Source organism: Colletotrichum abscissum, assembly GCF_030869225.1.
Source record: "Colletotrichum abscissum strain IMI 504890 chromosome Unknown Scaffold_10.1, whole genome shotgun sequence".
NCBI classification, from domain to species: domain Eukaryota; kingdom Fungi; phylum Ascomycota; class Sordariomycetes; order Glomerellales; family Glomerellaceae; genus Colletotrichum; species Colletotrichum abscissum.
Window position 1 is genome coordinate 415,573 of NW_026849988.1, and position 17,554 is coordinate 433,126.

At 54.0% G+C, this 17,554-nt stretch overlaps 8 protein-coding genes across 8 annotated transcripts; 5 read left to right on the forward strand and 3 right to left on the reverse strand.

Annotated features, from left to right (window-relative positions):
• Positions 1–2,165: 2,165 nt before the first annotated feature.
• On the forward strand, positions 2,166–3,008 carry CABS01_05078 (uncharacterized protein; the record flags this gene model as incomplete). The annotated part of the gene is made up of 1 exon (XM_060538448.1): positions 2,166–3,008. One exon carries the CDS (start codon positions 2,166–2,168, stop codon positions 3,006–3,008), a length of 843 nt encoding a protein of 280 aa, XP_060405620.1.
• Positions 3,009–4,722: 1,714 nt separating this feature from the next.
• CABS01_05079 (uncharacterized protein) lies at positions 4,723–5,043 on the forward strand (the record flags this gene model as incomplete). Its single annotated transcript, XM_060538449.1, has 1 exon — positions 4,723–5,043. One exon carries the CDS (start codon positions 4,723–4,725, stop codon positions 5,041–5,043), a length of 321 nt encoding a protein of 106 aa, XP_060405621.1.
• Positions 5,044–7,562: 2,519 nt separating this feature from the next.
• Positions 7,563–8,003, reverse strand: CABS01_05080 (uncharacterized protein; the record flags this gene model as incomplete). The annotated part of the gene is made up of 2 exons (XM_060538450.1): positions 7,563–7,868; positions 8,001–8,003. 2 exons carry the CDS (start codon positions 8,001–8,003, stop codon positions 7,563–7,565), a joined length of 309 nt encoding a protein of 102 aa, XP_060405622.1.
• A 135-nt stretch (positions 8,004–8,138) lies between these two features.
• On the forward strand, positions 8,139–10,743 carry CABS01_05081 (peptidase family M3; the record flags this gene model as incomplete). The annotated part of the gene is made up of 5 exons (XM_060538451.1): positions 8,139–9,470; positions 9,538–9,661; positions 9,795–10,098; positions 10,183–10,380; positions 10,509–10,743. 5 exons carry the CDS (start codon positions 8,139–8,141, stop codon positions 10,741–10,743), a joined length of 2,193 nt encoding a protein of 730 aa, XP_060405623.1.
• Positions 10,744–11,470: 727 nt separating this feature from the next.
• CABS01_05082 (uncharacterized protein) lies at positions 11,471–12,312 on the forward strand (the record flags this gene model as incomplete). The annotated part of the gene is made up of 2 exons (XM_060538452.1): positions 11,471–11,652; positions 11,715–12,312. The coding sequence occupies 2 exons, from the start codon at positions 11,471–11,473 to the stop codon at positions 12,310–12,312; spliced, it is 780 nt and encodes a 259-aa protein (XP_060405624.1).
• Positions 12,313–12,510: 198 nt separating this feature from the next.
• Positions 12,511–13,332, reverse strand: CABS01_05083 (YisB protein; the record flags this gene model as incomplete). The annotated part of the gene is made up of 1 exon (XM_060538453.1): positions 12,511–13,332. The coding sequence occupies one exon, from the start codon at positions 13,330–13,332 to the stop codon at positions 12,511–12,513; it is 822 nt and encodes a 273-aa protein (XP_060405625.1).
• Positions 13,333–13,723: 391 nt separating this feature from the next.
• CABS01_05084 (haloacid dehalogenase) lies at positions 13,724–14,543 on the forward strand (the record flags this gene model as incomplete). The annotated part of the gene is made up of 2 exons (XM_060538454.1): positions 13,724–13,901; positions 13,975–14,543. The coding sequence occupies 2 exons, from the start codon at positions 13,724–13,726 to the stop codon at positions 14,541–14,543; spliced, it is 747 nt and encodes a 248-aa protein (XP_060405626.1).
• Positions 14,544–14,987: 444 nt separating this feature from the next.
• CABS01_05085 (ThiJ/PfpI family protein) lies at positions 14,988–15,680 on the reverse strand (the record flags this gene model as incomplete). The annotated part of the gene is made up of 3 exons (XM_060538455.1): positions 14,988–15,129; positions 15,185–15,243; positions 15,300–15,680. The coding sequence occupies 3 exons, from the start codon at positions 15,678–15,680 to the stop codon at positions 14,988–14,990; spliced, it is 582 nt and encodes a 193-aa protein (XP_060405627.1).
• Between the last annotated feature and the right edge of the window lie 1,874 nt (positions 15,681–17,554).

The following is a 17,554-nucleotide window of genomic DNA, read 5'->3' on the forward strand; positions in this document are numbered from 1 at the left end:
GCATCATCGAGGCTTCATGATAATGGCATCACCCTTGATGTGCCTCATATAAGCGCCAAATGAATGTCATCTCAAGTTTTGCAAGTCGGGAGACGGGGGTTGTAGGACAAACAGAGGAGGACGGCTATTCCGCACCCACATGAAGGCTATCCCGCACCCATACTAGGCCTAATTAAGCAAATAATGGGCTGCACGTGACTGCACGTGACTGCACCGCCGCAGCAGCCACATTTGACCCGGAATTCCTATCATTCCGGCAGTTTCGAGAGGATTGGAAGGCGCACCTTCCACTGCTGCACCTTCCACTGCCTGCTGCACCTTCCACTGCCTGCTGCACCTTCCACTGCCTGCTGCACCTTCCACTCTGCCCTCTTTTATAATACCGCCTATGCGCGCTTTTCGGAGTCAGAACCACGACTTCAGAAGCCAGTCTTTGCTTAGGGGAAATACTTCTCTAGAGCTCATATTTTAGTGCTCAAAAAGGTACTTATCCTGCTTCAAAAGTGACTAAAAAAGGAGGTATTAGACAAAAAAGACGCGTCAAAACAGAAATAATAGGAAGGCGCGCGCCCAATGTGGCTGCTGCGGCGGTGCAGTCACGTGTAGCCCACTATTTGCTTGAGTAGGCCTAGTATGGGTGCGGGATAGCCTTCATGTGGGTGCGGAATAGCCGTCCTCAAACAGAGAACAGGCCAGATCATGATGATGCAAGATGTCAATGGAACACCCACGCGAGGCGCCGCATCAAACAAGCGACCTTACCTTCGCCTCTCTTTACCGCCAGTATCGTCTGGCACTACTGCGTAGCACATACGCAATCGCACGCGCAGGCAGGGATGGTAGCGATGCAGTCACGCAGAGCCACTGAACCAGAGCTCAGAGGGAGCCGACCAGGCCAAATGCGAAATGATTGGGGGTCGAGGTGACGACGACTCGTTCTCTCTTATTCTTAGCGCGCCCCGGGACTCCAGGCTCAAGCAAGCGTAGCCAAACGATGCCGGCGTAGCCTCGTCCGCCGCGAGGTTGACTGACCAGGGGAGGAAAAGGAACCAGCGAAACCGAGCGGAAAGCGAATGGAGCAAATCTGGGCAAGCTCTCTGAAAAAGTCGGCCGAGTGAAAGGAAGCTGGAAATGAAAGACTGCAATGTGTGGTTGGGTGAGCATGGCAGCCATGGCTTTCCCGAGCACTGGCCACTGGGGCAGGAGTACTCGGATCGCTCGGTGTCGAAGAGACAAAGTACCTCTCGAAAGTACCGGTACCTCCGTCCTGCCTCGGGCGAGCCTTGGAAAGGTACCTTACCATGGTACCCACTTCTTCTTTGAGCTGTTGACTTCAGTTTTTTTGAGTCTACACATAAACTGATAATGACCCCCCCTAGTTGAGGTGAGAGTCCCGTGCACTTCGCCTGAACGTAACGGAAAAATACATACTCTATAGACCCGAAGACTACCCATGACCCTAATCCTAGCTAATAACCCAAACCCAAGCCCCACCCTAACCTCTAACCCTAGCCGTTATAGGCTTAGATTGTGCACGGTACTCTCATCTCAACTAGGGGGGGTCATTATCAGTTTGTCGCATCACTCGTTTGTTCCTTCCAATTTTCTGAGTCTTCCTTCCTATGCCCCCCACTTGGCGGACGACGTTCCTGGATTCTCAACCCCACTGTCGTCATGAATTTCTCCTTTGCTTTTCCCTCCCTCTGGTAAATTGCTTACGGAAGAAATCTCAAATTTCCCACATCGCTTAATCCCGGATTCCACTTGTTTCCCGCGCGACCGCTGTCCGCCCACCGACAAGGACGCCGCTGCCCGACACCTCAGGAGCCTCAGTAGCCCAAGGAGGTCGGGGTCGGTCAAGTTCACTCTTCCGTTTCCCGCTTGCTGATCTCTCTCTACCGTAGAGACCCAGGCCTGGCGATAATTTCTGTACGTAGTACGGATGTCATGTACGCGAGGTGCAGATACGCAGTACGCGGGTAATACAGCGGCAACACTACCACGTCCACCAACCCAGCTTGAGAGTTAAGACATATGGAAGACCTCTAACGGTCTGTGACACTCAGATTCCTGTCTCTGCCATAGAGTACGGAGTAGTGTACAGTCCATTACAGTATGTTCCGGCCGACGTGCTCCGCACACGGACAGTCACGGCCGTCACTACGATGGGACGATGCTCTACACATGGCTCGATCGGGACTCGAAGGGGGCAGACGCATTGCACAATGCAACCAAGAGGGTTTTCTCACCTTTGCCTACAGCGAAACGCTTCACGCTCGAGGTCCTGCGGCCATGACAGGCACGTCTGCCATTCTAGGCCACACCATGCAGCACAGGCATACCGAAACCTCCCGGTGGTAACCCCTTCATACCTCGTTAGAATCAGATTGCGACACGCGCGAAGCCCAAAAGCGACATCTCGTGATCTCGCATCCTTCTCGCATCACTCCTCGCAAGCCGCAAACCCGCCCCCAAAATATCATCTCTTGGCTGTGACTAGGCCTCCGGGGTGGTCTCCCCCTTCCTACCTGTGTGCAGGCAGCTGTGCATGCCGACCACTTTGCGCTCTGCCAATCGATGCGATTCCCCGCCCATATGCGGGAGACGCCGAAAGAGCGATGCCACCAGTCGCTACCCGTTCTATGCTGCAAGATGCAAAGCTTCGGTGGTGGCTAGCCTCGACTCTTTGCGGAGGATGCAAGATAAGCATGTGGGATATGGTTGTGATGGTGACAATCTCGGCGGTGCGTGCAACGTGCAATTCATCTGACTTTGCTCAAGCTAACAGGCTTGCTTACACAGCAAGTCAGACGACCGACGGACGAGTGCATACACTGGCGGCTGCTGCTGCTATCGCGCGGTCGTTGATGATTGATCTGCGAGCAGCAGAGGCCAGACCGCGAACTTCGCGGACTTGGATGATCCCGAGCCCGACGTCTCTCTGTCCGCCACATGGATGTCATCCATCAAAACCCACCAGACTAGGCGCCCTGTCTTGGCATGGGTGACGGCTTACTGTTGAATTGTGTGTTGTAAGCCACAAAAGTCAGGGATCGTCTTTTGACACTTTCGCCGCGTGCGCCATAGTCGACTCTTAGTAGCCATTCACATGGCGCCAGCACTGAGACCTGACCAAGTTGGCATCATGGATCACCCATACCTCTAAACGGCGACTAACTCAGAAAACTTGTGACGACCATCACATATCCATCGGGCACAACACTAATCAGAAGCCTGTCTTTGCACCGGCGTTCAGTACAAGTGCCTGTACTTGAAACCACTGCGATGTCCGTGTTCGCCGACCACGAATGAAGTCGATGACTGCAAGCTCTTGCGCCAGACCGGCGACTAGTGGCTAGGTGCTTTGGGTTCTGCAGCCGCTTCAACGTCTGCAGACGGCTTCTCGAGACTCAACGTCGTCAGTGTGTTTGATTTAACATCAGTCCCTTCACAGCATTTTGCAGCACCTGCTAATAAACCAGGGCAGGTTTATACTTCCGCTACATATTGAAGTCCCGTGGCCTGCAGGTCCTACCCGTCACCGTATCACCTTGTCTCACCGCTGAAGCGCTATAGCGTATTGTCTGTGTCAGTCCAGCTGAGGAGGGGAAGCATTGAAGTGTAGGGCACCACCGGCAGCATTCATCGTCATTAAGAGGCTCCAGCGCACTTGGCGGTCTTGGCAGTTTGATACTGTCTGTGCTACCTCCTCCGTACAATACCGAACACGGCAGCCAGTCACGTTCCCGCGTACTCGCGTAACCCACAAACCACAGGTTGACAGTACCGACAAGGGGGCGAGCTCGGCGGAAGTGTTTGCAGCAGCTTCTGCCTCTCTCGACCACTCCAGTGTCGTGCGTCGCGTGCGCGAGCGTTACGTTATGCCCCGCTGATGTGAGCCAGGGTACCAACGTCCACTCCTTCAACGAGCCCAAGAAAAGACAATCGGCGAGCAAGAGAATTCACCTGGGTTTTTGGGGCCCTGGCAATAATCGAGATTGTGAGCCTGCAAAATCGAAATTTGATGGAACGACGGTGGCCCGGCCATCGGCGGACTTTTCCCACTCCTCCCGCCCCGTTTCCACCTCGGAATCTTTGAGCGGGCCTCGTTGACGACGCTCCCCGAAATGAGCTCCCAAGGGATTCTTCCGTATTTTCCAATGGGGTTAATCGGACCCGCCAAACAGAATAATGGAGCTTAATCCAACTCCGGCGTCTGGGCAAGCCCTGTCTCACTCTTAGGTCAACAAAAGTGGGAGTGTGAGTTGACAAACTGAGAAAGAGAGACAGGCGCAACCGCCGGTGCGCACAACCTCCGAGCGATCCGGGTGCCAAGACCCGCCAGCACTCCGTGATACCGCAGCCGTTATGACTGCACTGATTGGCTCTGTTGATTATAGAGATTTATGAAGTCGCTCATGACCTGGAGGAGTCGGTGAGATTCGAAAATAAGCTTACAGCTTCACGAGTCACCATCTCGGTCTAGCAGCGAATCCCCGCCTCCCTTGCTTGCTTGTATCACACACGCGCTGCAGCCTGTATTCGCTTTAGCAGTTGTCTGCTGTTGTCTCACATCATCCATGCGTCTCGCACGTGCCCTTCACGGGTGCTCGAGGAGCCAACCACATGAGTTTGTGATATTGAATTCTGACCTGCTCATCTAGATTACTGGCCTTCTGCCGAGTTCACTGGCACCCAACATTCCGCTATGTCGAAGATAGCATGAATGCCAGAACCGCGACGTGGCCCTTGTGGCCGGGACACAGACGGGCATTGGTCCCCCAGGCGAGTCTGATTGGTTTCTATGCGCATGAGACTGTGACAACCCTCCCAACTATTGGGTTCAGTGGTGTGGATGGTCAGACTGGCATGAGCCTGCTTCATGAGGAGCCCCCGTCTGCAAGGCAGAGAACGGTGGTTCCCTCTGGAGTGGGATCGCCCTGGTTGTCGGAGGTGGTTCGACCGCTCAAACACGGGCAATTGGTATTCGTCCGAAGTTCTGCGGACACCTTATTTCCGATCAACCCGTTTATGGGGCTCTAGGTGATTCTCCTTGAGCCGCCCCGGCGTTCGGCGTTAATCGGAGGGCGGGATTCCCCTGAGAACGGCCGCGCCGGGCGGAAGCCAAGCCGGATTCGCCAGTTGATTCCCTACCTGGTTCTCAGTCTCTTGCACGTTCACCAGCCATCTGGTCTATCAATTATGGCTATATTCTTCTGCGTTTACTGGACAGACACTTGCTATGATTGAGGCTCTCTCTCGAGTCGAAACAAACTTTCCAGATGGCAGAGAACGGGAGTCTCATGGGTCTTGGCACCAAGGGGCCAACATGGAACTACCATGTTGACGACCAGCGGCAGTCGCTGCACATGGGATAAGAGTGTTTCGAGTGTCTACTCCCCGAACGGGAGCAACCGAGTCGGCAACATGACCTGGCTTCAGAATGGTGCTCGACGTTAGCTGAACCTCTGCCGGTCACTCACCGGAGCGGTGAAAGGCAAATCGCCCAAGAAGAACACCATTAGGGAGTCGTGCCGAGAAGTGGACGAAATGCATGATTACTCTCATTGGTGTCGTCTGTGCTGTCAAAGTCAGGCCGTACTCTCTCGTCATGGTAGCGGCGGGAGGTTTCTCTCTGGAGTTCCTCTACCTGCTTTCACGGTTTGGAGAATAGGCTTTGGGGATTGTGTCTGGAGTTCAGACCGCAATTTTGTCTTTCTTCTTTTTTTAAACTTGCCTTTCTTTCACTTCAGAAGTCTGAAAATTGGCCTTTGAGGGTCCAAAGATGGAGGCGAGGGGGGAGAAGAGAGTTTATATGAACTGGGCTAAGATTAGCGAATTGAGGGAAGCAATGTGCCTCTCCTCATTCTGCGGTTCTGTCAAACTACAATTTTATGAAGGCGAGGCTGAGAGGCACGGGCATCACCAAGGCGGCCACCCAATACCATAGTACGCCAGCCAGCAGGTTGTTTCCCAATCATATTCCTACCCATACGCAGCATATCCAAGGCACATTCAGAGAACAGACCAAAGCCTAAGGCAGTCTTCACTTGTCTTGGCTTACTCTTGGCGCCAATGCTGGAAGAGTTGAGATGATTTATACTACAGCGTCTGCTGACATGAGGACTGTGTTTTGCATGACTGGCCGGCGAGGGAGGGGCAAACCGTTTTGTTTTACCGCTTTTGGGGATCTTGGGGAAGATCCGGGGGGGCGATCTGGCGGACGGGACGGTTCAGCTGGGCCAGGAACTGAAAGGTCGAGCGGACGAGGCGCCGAAGCTCTGGTCGTTGCGGTCACATAGCTGTCTAGCTCAGGTAAGGTGAGGTAAGGTGAGGTACCTTGGGTAGTGTGGGGGAGGCGAGAAAAGCATGAGAAGCATGGGCTTGTTTATGCTGTTTACTGCTTTTGGGTTTCTTGCCGGAGATGGGAAAGGTGAGAAAGCTCCTACATTTTCGCACAGAGATTTTTGTCGATGCTTGTGAGGCTGGAATTCTGCTATGGCCTTTTTTTTTCGTTTTGCCTCGGGGACGGTTTCCGAGGTTATTCATATTGGGAATAGAGAGATAGGGCGGGCTGAGTCTAGATTGGTTTCTCTCGCTCCCGCGGACGATGCTGGACACGGATACCAAGTTGGAGGTGTGTTCGTGAAGATTTTGGATGATTACTTCAGTTGCCGGAGATGCGTAAGGCGGTGATGAGGTTTCCCGTAGGGAGCTACTCCTGGTACGAAACTCCATCTCACAGGAGAGGGTAGGCTGGCGAGAGGAGTGACATCAGGCCTAGACACTTGACCAACTGCTTCCTATGACCCTTGATTATAGGGAAGAGACAACACGAAAGCTAATCAATGTGTTCTTGGTCACTTACCTACTCTCAACTGTTCACAATCAGGCAGTTTGCGCCACACTTTTACGTTCACTAGTGATGACTCCTGATACAAGCCAAAGAAGCAGCTTTTCACCTATCTCGAAGAACGAAGCCGAAAAGGGTGTGCGAGACAACACACCTACTAGAGCAGTGACCACCAGCCTTTATCTCTGACAGGAAAGCCGTCCCTAGCTAAGATGAACAAATTCATGCCGGGTGCCGTTAGCGTTAGAAAACCCCATCTCATGATCGTTTTTGCCTCCATCTTTCTCTCAGAGCACAGCTCGCAGACGGGCTTCTTCGGTGGTACTGCCGAGAAGTCGAACCCACTTGGGGTCAAGGATAGCGAAGCGGTTCAAGCTCAACTCACCCCACCCACCTTTCCCGTTGCTGAGAATAGAGTCGGCGGGAAGGCTGAGACTTTTTTGACGTGCATGAACTGCTTGCCGACGATGGTGCTTCAGATATCGAGAAGGCGTGCTGGTTGGGTCAGAGAGCGGGAAAGTCTCTTTTGTTCGCTTTTGTGAGACTAGACAAGTTGCAGCAAGTGGATCGTTTGTTTCTAGGTTCCGGGGCGGGAGTGGTGTTCATGGCGAGTTTGATGCTATTTTGACGGAGATTTTGTAGGTATCAGGCAGACGCAGAGAGAGAGACAGAGAGAGTAGGGGGAACCGAAGACAGGATCTTGTCGGTACTAGGCTACCCTTGTCTCCTGCGGACTAGCAGGCGCGAACGGGGTGGCATCCGCGTGGCCGATCGTGCTGAGTCCGGCGGTCCAATCATCGGCGCCTGGGGGGATGCCCCCCGGTGCCGAGTCGCCGAGGGGAAGGCCAAGTTGCGGGTCCGTCTCGGCGGGCGAGGGGTCCGGCGCTAGTGCAAAATGACCGGTGAGATGCGGGAGTGCGGCGCGGGAAGAAGACGAGGGCCTGTTCGACCTATCACTGGCGTTCGATGTGAAGTTGACGAGGTGGACCTTGGCAAAGTGTGTCTTGTGATGAGGCTTTTTGGACGGATTCGGTATTACGAGGTTTGTCGTTCAGGGGTAAAAGAATGTGGTTGCAGGGGCACGTGGTGAGAAGCTGCGTCGTTTGTGATGGATCGGTTTTCCTGTTCCAAGGGGAATTCGGTAAACCATTGTGGTGTTGGGTGATGTCGATTATCAACTCGAGGTTGTACATAACAGACTTGTATACAATATGTTGCCTAAATAGCTGAACCAAAACCTAAAGCCATTTGAATCCGTCAGGAACAAAGCATTCATCTGTTCAACATGCAGAACTTGACCCCAGAACCACCCGCGCCAATGCCTCGCCAACCACCACAACCCCTCGCCCGCGTCCTCGCCGCAGATGAAGTCGTTCCCACGGTCCAGCGCGTCCTCGCAATCCAACGCGCCGCCCGCGAAAACGCAGTCACGTCCATCACGCCGTCCGAGGCAACCTTCGCTAACACCATTGGTCCCTTCCTGCGCGCCGACGACGAGACGCAGGGCGAGACGGGCTCCTTCAGCGTGCTCCGCTTCTCTGGCCCGGACAAAGCTACCGCCGAGGCCATAGAGGAAGGTATGTGGCTCTGGTCTGCGTCCACGGCGGAGAGGTTGCGGATGAAGGGAGTCTATGAGCTTGTCAATGCCGTTAAGGAGAGGGACGAGGAAGGGCTTGGGGATGAGGAGAAGAGGATCGTGAGGGACTTATGGCTGGACTATCGCGGAGCTGGGCATGGAGTCTTGGATGAGGAGGGAATTCGGGTGTATTTGGAGCGGAGGGAGAGAATTGAGGAGTTGAAGAGGGTGTTTAGGAAGAATCTGTACAAGGGGGGCGGAGGCCTCTGGTTCACGGAGGCGGAGCTGGAGGGTATACCCAGAGAAGAGATGGAGAGATGGGAAGTTGGACGGGACGAAGACGTGCCGGAGGAAAGGGGCAAGAGGTTTATCACGTTGGAGAGGGCGGATTACGATGCCGTGCTGCGGTATGCGCGTGATTCGGAGACGAGGAGGCGGGTGTATGTTGCGTTTGACAACCGGTTCCCTGAGAACGTGCCGCTGTACAAGGAGATGCTTGTCCTACGAGACGAGAATGCGAGGATGTTGGGGTATGGGAACCACGCGGGGTTCCGGATCGAGAGGAGGGTTGCGCCGTCGACTGGGTGGGTTGAGGAGTTCTTGGGACGGTTAAGAAAGGGATTGGAGCCTCGGGGAAGGGAAGAGATGGCGAGAATTGTGGACAGGAAGAGGAATGAATTGGGGATTGTTGGTGAAGAGAAGGATAAAGAGGAGGGGAGGATTCTGCCATGGGATTTTGAGTACTATACGAGACTTCTTGAGGAAGAGGCGGACGTTGACCAGGAGAAGATGTTCGAGTATTTCCCCCTGAATCATACGTTATTGGCCATGCTGGGTTTGTTCTCCGAGTTTCTGGGGTTTGAATTCGAACCCGTACCGAAGAGCGATTTAGTTGGAAAGATCTGGGACAAGGGGGTACAGGTTTGGGCAGTCTGGGAGGGAAGAGGGGAGAGAAAGGGAGAGTTTGTGGGATACCTGTACGCCGACGTTCTCTGGAGAGAAGGGAAATACCGGACGGCGTGCAATGTCAACCTGCAATGCGTACGTTGCCGAGGCCTGTTCTCCTTTGGGTTCGTTCCATCAGAAAGAATCACTGACTGGTCAACAGGGTTACTTGAAGGAGGATGGCACCAGAGTCTACCCTGCCACGGTGCTCATGTGTGCCTTTCAGCCCCCTACAGCCGCGTCTTGTGCACTGTTAAAGCATCGCGAGGTCGTGACATTGTTCCACGGTACGCCTAAACCAGTCCAATTCCCTTCTTCGTCCCTTTTATCTCACATTGTCAACCTCAAATATGATTCGTGATACACTCCTTTTCTGCACCCGTCCGATGGGAATGGTTTTCGCTCACACCGCCCACACAGAGCTGGGCCACGGGCTTCACGATCTTGTATCCCGCACAAAGCATACCCGCTTCCACGGAACGCGTGTGGCGCCCGACTTTGGCGAGGCGCCGAGCACGATGTTGGAAAAGTGGTGCTGGATGCCGGAAGAGCTCGTCAAGATGGGCCGGCACTACACGCGCGTCGATCTGGCGTACATGGCGAAGTGGAAGGAAGACCATGGGGATGGTGAAGAGCCCCCGCAGGAAAAGATGCCAAAGGAGTTGACCGAAAACTTGGTACAGAGTCGAGAGCTGAACCGGGGTCTATGGTTCCTAAGGCAGCTGTAAGTTTTCTGTCCTTTTCTACCTTTCTTTTGTTACCTCGTGTGATTGGTTTGGTGATATGATGGACTACTGACACGGAACAGAGTATTTGCCACGTTTGATATGATGGTGAACAATCAAGAGTCAACCGAGGCTCTGAGAGAGCTGGATGAAGTGAAGCTCTACAACGACCTTCAGGATTCCATGACACTCAGGCCGAATCCTGATAAGAGAGGGTACGGATTGGTTCACTCCACGCATCTCATCGAGCTCTACGATGCGGGCTACTACGCCTACATGAGGTATGTTTGCTGCATAGAATCAATTTTACAATCTCATTCAGAGTTTGGCGGGAGCTGAGATCCTCTATCAATGACTCAAGCCCCGTCACTACGGCTTCCAAGTGCAGTGCTGACTTACCCCCACAAAGCGCCCAAGCATTCGCGGCCTCCTTCTTCGAGTCGTGCTTCGCCAAGGACCCCCGCAGTCCTGAAGCCTGGGACCGGTACCGAAGAGGAATCCTCGAGTACGGCGGCAGCAGAGACGAAATGGAGATGATGAAAGAGTTTCTGCGTAGGGAGCCCGGGCCGGATGCGTTGTTGAGAAGTCTCGGGTTATTGGAGGGTGATGGGAGTGATGTTGGACCGACGGTGGCATCGACTTGAAACCATTTGCGATTAGTCTCATGGCACCACCATCTTTGGTATTTCTTCGAGACAGGATCTTGAGTGTGAGATACGACGATTGTTTGAAAATGATTGTTGGATCGAGTCGCGGCTGAAGTTGCTCTCGACTCAGACTGAGACTGAAGCTCGTATTAGAGAGCTCAGCTGGTCTGCTTGTCCTGCGTCTGCTCAGGTACTACCGCTCCGAGACAGTCTCAATTGACCCTGATGTCTCTTGCTCACAGTGTGTCTGGCCCTGTCAAGGTTCAATGGTAAACAAATCACGTATGGGATACAGTATGTTGCGCAGCAGCCCATTTTCTGGGGTAATGGAGAACTGAGACCACACCTCGATACGAGACTTGACAGGGTTACCTTTGTAATTGACTCAATCTTGTAAGACATTCCCTCGGGGCAATCCACTTTGCCTTCGCGGGTGCGAACGGTGTTACTGAGCCATGATTCCACGATAGCTTCATGTTCAGCTGGTGTTGACGGGTTTCATTCGTTGGCATTCGCTCATGCTGATCGTGCCACATTCACTCAAGATTGCTCAAACTGGCTCAGCTAGCTCATATTGGGGCCAGTGAGACCGTTAGACGTGTCCTGCATTTAGGTTCCTACGATAGATAAAAGGCGGCTGTCCGGCTGCTTCAACTCGTTTCCATGTCGCGCTCAATCACCAGTCAGCCATCAAATACTCAAGAGATACGATCAAGTCGTCAATATGAAGTCTATCATAGTCGCCTTCGTAGGCCTCATCTCCTTTGTCGTTGCCCAGAGATGCAACGCCGATAACTGCGCCCGCAGAGTGACCGGCACCTTCAGGGCCGCCGGCGTCCCGGACGTCACAAGCCGCGGCTTAGACTGCTCCTCTTACATGCAGACCACCGTCATTCCGGACACGTTGTAAGTCTTAGAAACTAGAAGCAGCATGAGTTTTAGCCCCGAGCTCTAACATGATCTGCTAGCACTTCCACCATCACCACCACGATCTACACCGACAATATACCCCTTACCCCAACTACTACATTCTCCCAGTCTACAACCCGTGCCCCCATCACGCAATCTCCAACCTCAGTCCCCTCCTACGCAGCCGTCTCCTGCACCAGCACCAGCGCCTACTCCTCAGCCTGCAGCTGCTGGGGCTACACCCCTTACATAACGACCCTTCCCGTGCCAGTCGCCACCGTCACGGCAACCCAATACGCCAACCCAGGCTGCCGCGGCGCCCGCGACTGTCCCTTTGACGGCGTGAACCTCTACCAGTGCCCCGGCGGCGGTGGAAAGCTCTGCACCTGTCTTCGCGAGGTCGATAGGAACTTGGACGAGCCGAGTCGGAGGCAGGTCTGCGTGGAGAGTAAGGGATGTAACGAGGTCAGGACGTGTACTTCGTCGAGCAGCTGCAGCGCGGGCGAGGCGTGCGTGTGGAATTACTGCTGTGAACGGCAGCGGAGGAGGATTTGTCTAAAGTATGTGTCTTTGGCGTGTGGTAACCCGACTCTGCCTAGAAATATCTTTGAAGAACGGCGGGAGGTGGTTGAGGGCCGAGGTAGCGGGATGGTGTGAGCTTGGTTGATGATGCTTAGGATGTTCTTCGAGGGACGACTGAGGGACGTTGTGTCGGCGAGTGATAATTGGACGGACGAGAATGCCCAAAAAGTTTTCTGGATAGCCGTAGGGAACAGGATAATAGCAAAATCTCAAGCTCTCCCTGGCTTCCCAGCCCAAAACTCCAAACGCAAATGCAGCTTTTGATGATGGACCTCACTTCCCCTTCCACCTCACCCGACTAGCATACTGCGCAAACCTCACAACCTCCTCCTGCTCAAGCAACAACTCAACAGTATAATAATGCCTCGCAAGCTCCTCATGCCCCGCGAACCGATGCACAAAAGAATGACACAGCCGACACAGCCACGCCACGTTGTTCAGCTCCTCCTCGCGGTGCCACACGCGCTTGACGACTTTATCGTGCACCATGCGCGGAATGAGGTGATGATACGTCAACCCGATCCAGTCCCGCCCGCATAACTCGCACCCATCCACGGAATCTCGCGTCGAGCGCGGGGGAGGCGGCGGCGCGACGAGGGCGGAGATGTACTCTGTCAACACGGGGGCCAGGAACTCGTGGGCGCCTTGTTTCGCTGGGTCGACGATGTGGTAGGCTGCCAGCGAGTCCGCAACGTCTGAAGATAGAGTGGGTAAGAGGTCTGCTACATCGGCGCCGGTGAGTGGAAGGGGGAAGCGGGATTGTAGGAGGGACGGGTCGGCTGCGTGGGTTGCGTGGGATAAGGATTTGAGGTCTGGGGGAAACGAGTCAAAGGTTTCGGAGGCGAGGTAGGATGTGAAGTCGATCATGTCGTCTGCGTCCACCTGAGTGTTATCATCGTCGTCGCCGGTGCCGCCGCCGCTGGTGACGGCTGAGGGCCCATCATCATTTTGAGATTTGGGCGGCCGGCGAGGATTCGCCTTCTTGGAGCGGCGTTTTGGTTTCGGTGCTGGTTTGGTCACGCGTTCTACGACGGCGGCGGAGAGGCAGTCTCGTAATGTTTCAAACTGGGTTGAGTCTTCATCAGAACTTCTCATTGTCTCATCTATGGTGGCAAGTTTTGATTCTGTGAGGTGAGATTCTTCTCATGAAAAGTGTGAGTGAGATGAGGTAGAAGACGTGAATCGATGACGTTGAGTCGACGTTGCTTTTCGGAGCTTACCTCACGATCCGTTCGGACGGAGGGCGGGCGATTTTAGGGCACTTTAGCGCGTTGTCTGTGGGGAGCGGGGGCGCCCGGGTATAAGTGCGCATCCCCCTCCCCCACGTTTTGGGCGACGGAAGCCGGCTGAGAGGCGTTCGGACGACATTCCTTCCATCTGACCATCGTGGCTTTCATTTTGCGAGGCCTTCGTTTAACATCCATCTCGTAGTAATCGGCATTAAAATCCCGGCTTTGACACAGGCAAGTCCGGGCCATTGAGCGACATGGCGCAAGACAAGCGCAAGACAATCATCGCTTTTGATCTATACGGCACTCTCCTATCGACCGAATCCATCGCAAAGCAACTCGCAGAGCTCTACGGCGACGAAGATGAAGCCAAAACCCTGGCGGCGCAGTGGCGGCGGTATCAGCTCGAGTACACATGGCGTATCAACAGCATGGGTTCGTACCGCATCCAGAATCTTGTACGGCATAAAAAAGGTGATAGTAGGCTAAGACAACGAGACACATCTAGGCACATACCGTCCGTTTTCCGACATCACGCGCGCAGCGCTGAAGCATGCCATCGCGGAGAGAAAGAAGCCAACTCTCTCAAAGCAGGACGAGGACCGTCTTATGGAAGCTTATAACGGTCTCCAAGCCTTCCCGGACATTGAGTCGGCGATGCGCATTGTCGAAGGGAACAGCTCCATCGACGCGTACGTGTTTTCCAACGGGACGGATGACATGGTCAGCGCATCCATCAGAACCTGCCCCGAAATCAATCAACGCAAGAGCCGTATCTTTGGCTCTGAGAAGTTGGTGACGGTGGAAGGGGCACGCTGCTTCAAGCCCGCTCCTGCGACGTACCGGCACTTTGCGGAGAAGGTGGGTATGACTGGCAGAGAAGGCGATATTTGGCTGGTGAGTTCAAATCCGTTTGATGCACTTGGAGCGAGAGCGGCCGGGTGGCAGTCTGCGTGGATCGACCGGGCCGGGACGGGATGGATTGATGCACTGGGAAGCGTCATTGGCACTGAGCCGACAATCGTTGCTCAAGGAGTTGATGAAGCTCTACAGAGAATTGCGGAGCTCGGAAACTAGCCATGAGGAAAACAGCCGCTTGAGATTGTAGATCTGGCAAGGTTTCTGCTTGCCGCCTCGGTATCGCTTTGCAAGACGGAGAAAAGCATTCACTTCAAGCATCATGCTGGACCCCAAGTATCCACATCACGTTGGCAACGGTTTCTGAGCTTATTTCTAGCCGGAGCACAGTGCTAGTCCTATTCCCCAAATTTTCAAACACTGGAATAGATCACCATGACGACATTGATGTCATTCAGACTGGGAATCCGTACACAATGGGCCCGTCGCATCAAGAACCCTACAGGACGCAGGCCGATTCACAAGCGAAACAGTCGAACAAGTCTCAACTTCCACTCTCCGGCTGCAACTAGCATGCGCATTTCTAGCGCTGATGATGACGACGGATGCAAGAATGATGCCACGTAGACGACAAGCTTAAAAGTTTAGTGCATGTTCGGCATGTTATGCCGTAGTCGGGTCTTGACCCTTGAAGCCTTGAACGTGTATGAGATGGGCAAGGTTGACAGTCATTTCGGCTAGTTTTGCCGCATCGGGAGGAAAGCGCGCGCTGATGTAGTTGTACTCTGTGTCTTCCACGACGAAACTGTGCTGGATATTTAGCAATCGTTGTTGCATCCGCGGAGGGGGGAGACACGAACGGTCGGCTGGGCAGCCAGCTGCTCTTAAACTGACTGGGATCTTTCACCACTTTGCGCATCTGACACCATAAGCACTTGAACAAGTCGTCCTCCATAACTTGAGCTGTATACTTACCGAATCCTCGACATTCTCTGTGCCCGCACCGTATGTCTTATAGTAGTCGCCCAGAAATAGCCTGGTTCCATGATACGCCAGCGACTCGAAGCATCCGGGGAGTGCCGTCGTCGTGCAGTGATACAGAACACTGTTACCGTCCTGGCCCCTGGTGTTGCAGAGCACCAGCGGACCGTGGCAGATAGCCGTGACAATCTTTTTGCCCGGCTTCTTGGTCTGGGGGAAGTAATCGGCCAGCAGCTTCTGCGCGGTGGTCGAGTCCATGAGCTGCCTCACTTCCTTGTCGTGACCGCCGGGAATATGCACAATGTCGAAGTCATCGAGCGTAAAGCCCAGCGAAGTCCAGGATAGGGGGTTCTGCATTTCGGCAGATTTGACCATCGTATCGTGGAGCTTTATCGTGGAGGCCGCGGCGCCCTGTTAGACGGGTAGCAGGTCAACTCTAACTGCATCACCAGATTGCCATGCCTCGGCGGATGGGAGAGATGCGGGATATTGGCTAAGGGAGGAATTTGCAAGCGCTCATGGTGCAGTTGTGTCGACGTCGAACAATGACGACGTTTACAACATCTTGCGAAAGAGAGTCATCGTACAAGAAACCTCTGGGAAAGACCCTCGAGCATGCGGGCATCGCAGCGGGGCGTTGAGCCCGTTTCGGTTGCAAAGTTTACGTCGAATCCTGCGTCTTTGAAGGTCTGGTAGGGGATAGCAACCTCTGCGAAGCAAGAAGGGAGAGATTAGCTTTGCGGTTCGTAACGCAGATCCCGCTGAGTAAGGGTTTTGCCATGTTTGGACGATTGGAGCTGGTGCGGGGCTAGAGGATTGGGGGGATGGAGATGGAGTCTGACAAGGACCGGGGCGATGTCGGGGACTTGGCGTTGAGGATGATGAAGATCACCTGCCTGTGGGATCATGGCCGTAGTCGGCCATGATGATGAGGACTTTGACCATATTGGTGACTCTTGAGGATGTATTACCGGCAGCGATAGATTGAAGCCGAACGAGAGCAACGATGATGGTACGAGCTGGACGAGACGACACGACACGGTTGACGTTGAAGGATCTGAATCGTCTGAAGTTGGCTGACAGGGAGAGACGTGGGAGTGATCAACGCGGGGTTGGCAGATCACCGTGGCCGACGAATTGTACCGTATGGCACGGCACACACGGATAGGTACTCGTTGGTGCGTGCCGCATCGCCGGAACAAGCGAGACAGGTTGACATCAGCGTTGAACTCTGAACGTTTGAACAGCAAGTCAGGCGTCAGCTTATTCCTTTGCACATGTACTGCCCAGGAGCTTGGCTTGCATTCCGCGTCGGTATACCTCGCATGCCTCTGCTGACTCGCTAGGGTTGTTGTTGATTGCTGTAAACAGAACTAATCTCGTGGACATGTGTATCTGATTTGATGTTGCGTCTCAGGCGAGATGAAGAAATGAAGAAGCGGCTGGAAATTGACGGACGGACTCAAAGGACTGTGCTTCATGTGCTTGATCAAATTGATGCGTCCGTGAACAAGTTCCCGATTCCAACGCTGGACATTGGATGAGCGGACCCTGGAGCGACCCGACATGAGGCAGGCAGGGGCCCAGAGTCAAGGGAAGGGGCTGGCAAGGGCAGAGGCAAGGGCAGGCAAGCAAGGAAGGCACACCAAAAATGTCCGTGTGCCCGGTTCCTGCCCCTAACTTCTTGGGAACGTACCTCACTTGGTAACGGAGACGCAGCGCTAATGCAACGGGGACCCGTCAAAAGCGGAACCCCCTCTCGACGTCATCTCTGCCAGACTTTTTCCGTCTCTCCCCCCTTACTGCGTAGTGTATGTCTGCGCCTTGCTTTCCGTTTACCTGATACCTGACCAACTTACGGATACCTCAAGGCTCAAACTTTTATTCATCTTTCCATCTCCCCGTCAGCGCGAGTCTGCCTTGTCTACTTTGTCTGTTACTCGTACGGCTTGGATGTGCCGTTGCACAGAGATCTTATTCCCATCTCATCCTTGCTTACTTCACCTTGGGATTCGCTACACATGCACTTACATCTGCACACTTTCGTTCTGTCTGTACCTCGCAGTAGGCCAGTGACAATGCGGCTACCAAGATGCAGACTACCCCAGTGCCAAGCGGCTGATGCGAACCTTGACACCAGGCTTTTATCCTGACATTCTCTGCACGACTAATGGCCGCCATTCCACACACACACACATACACTATACAAGTATCCGTAGCTAGATATCGGGCGGACAGCTCACCTAGCT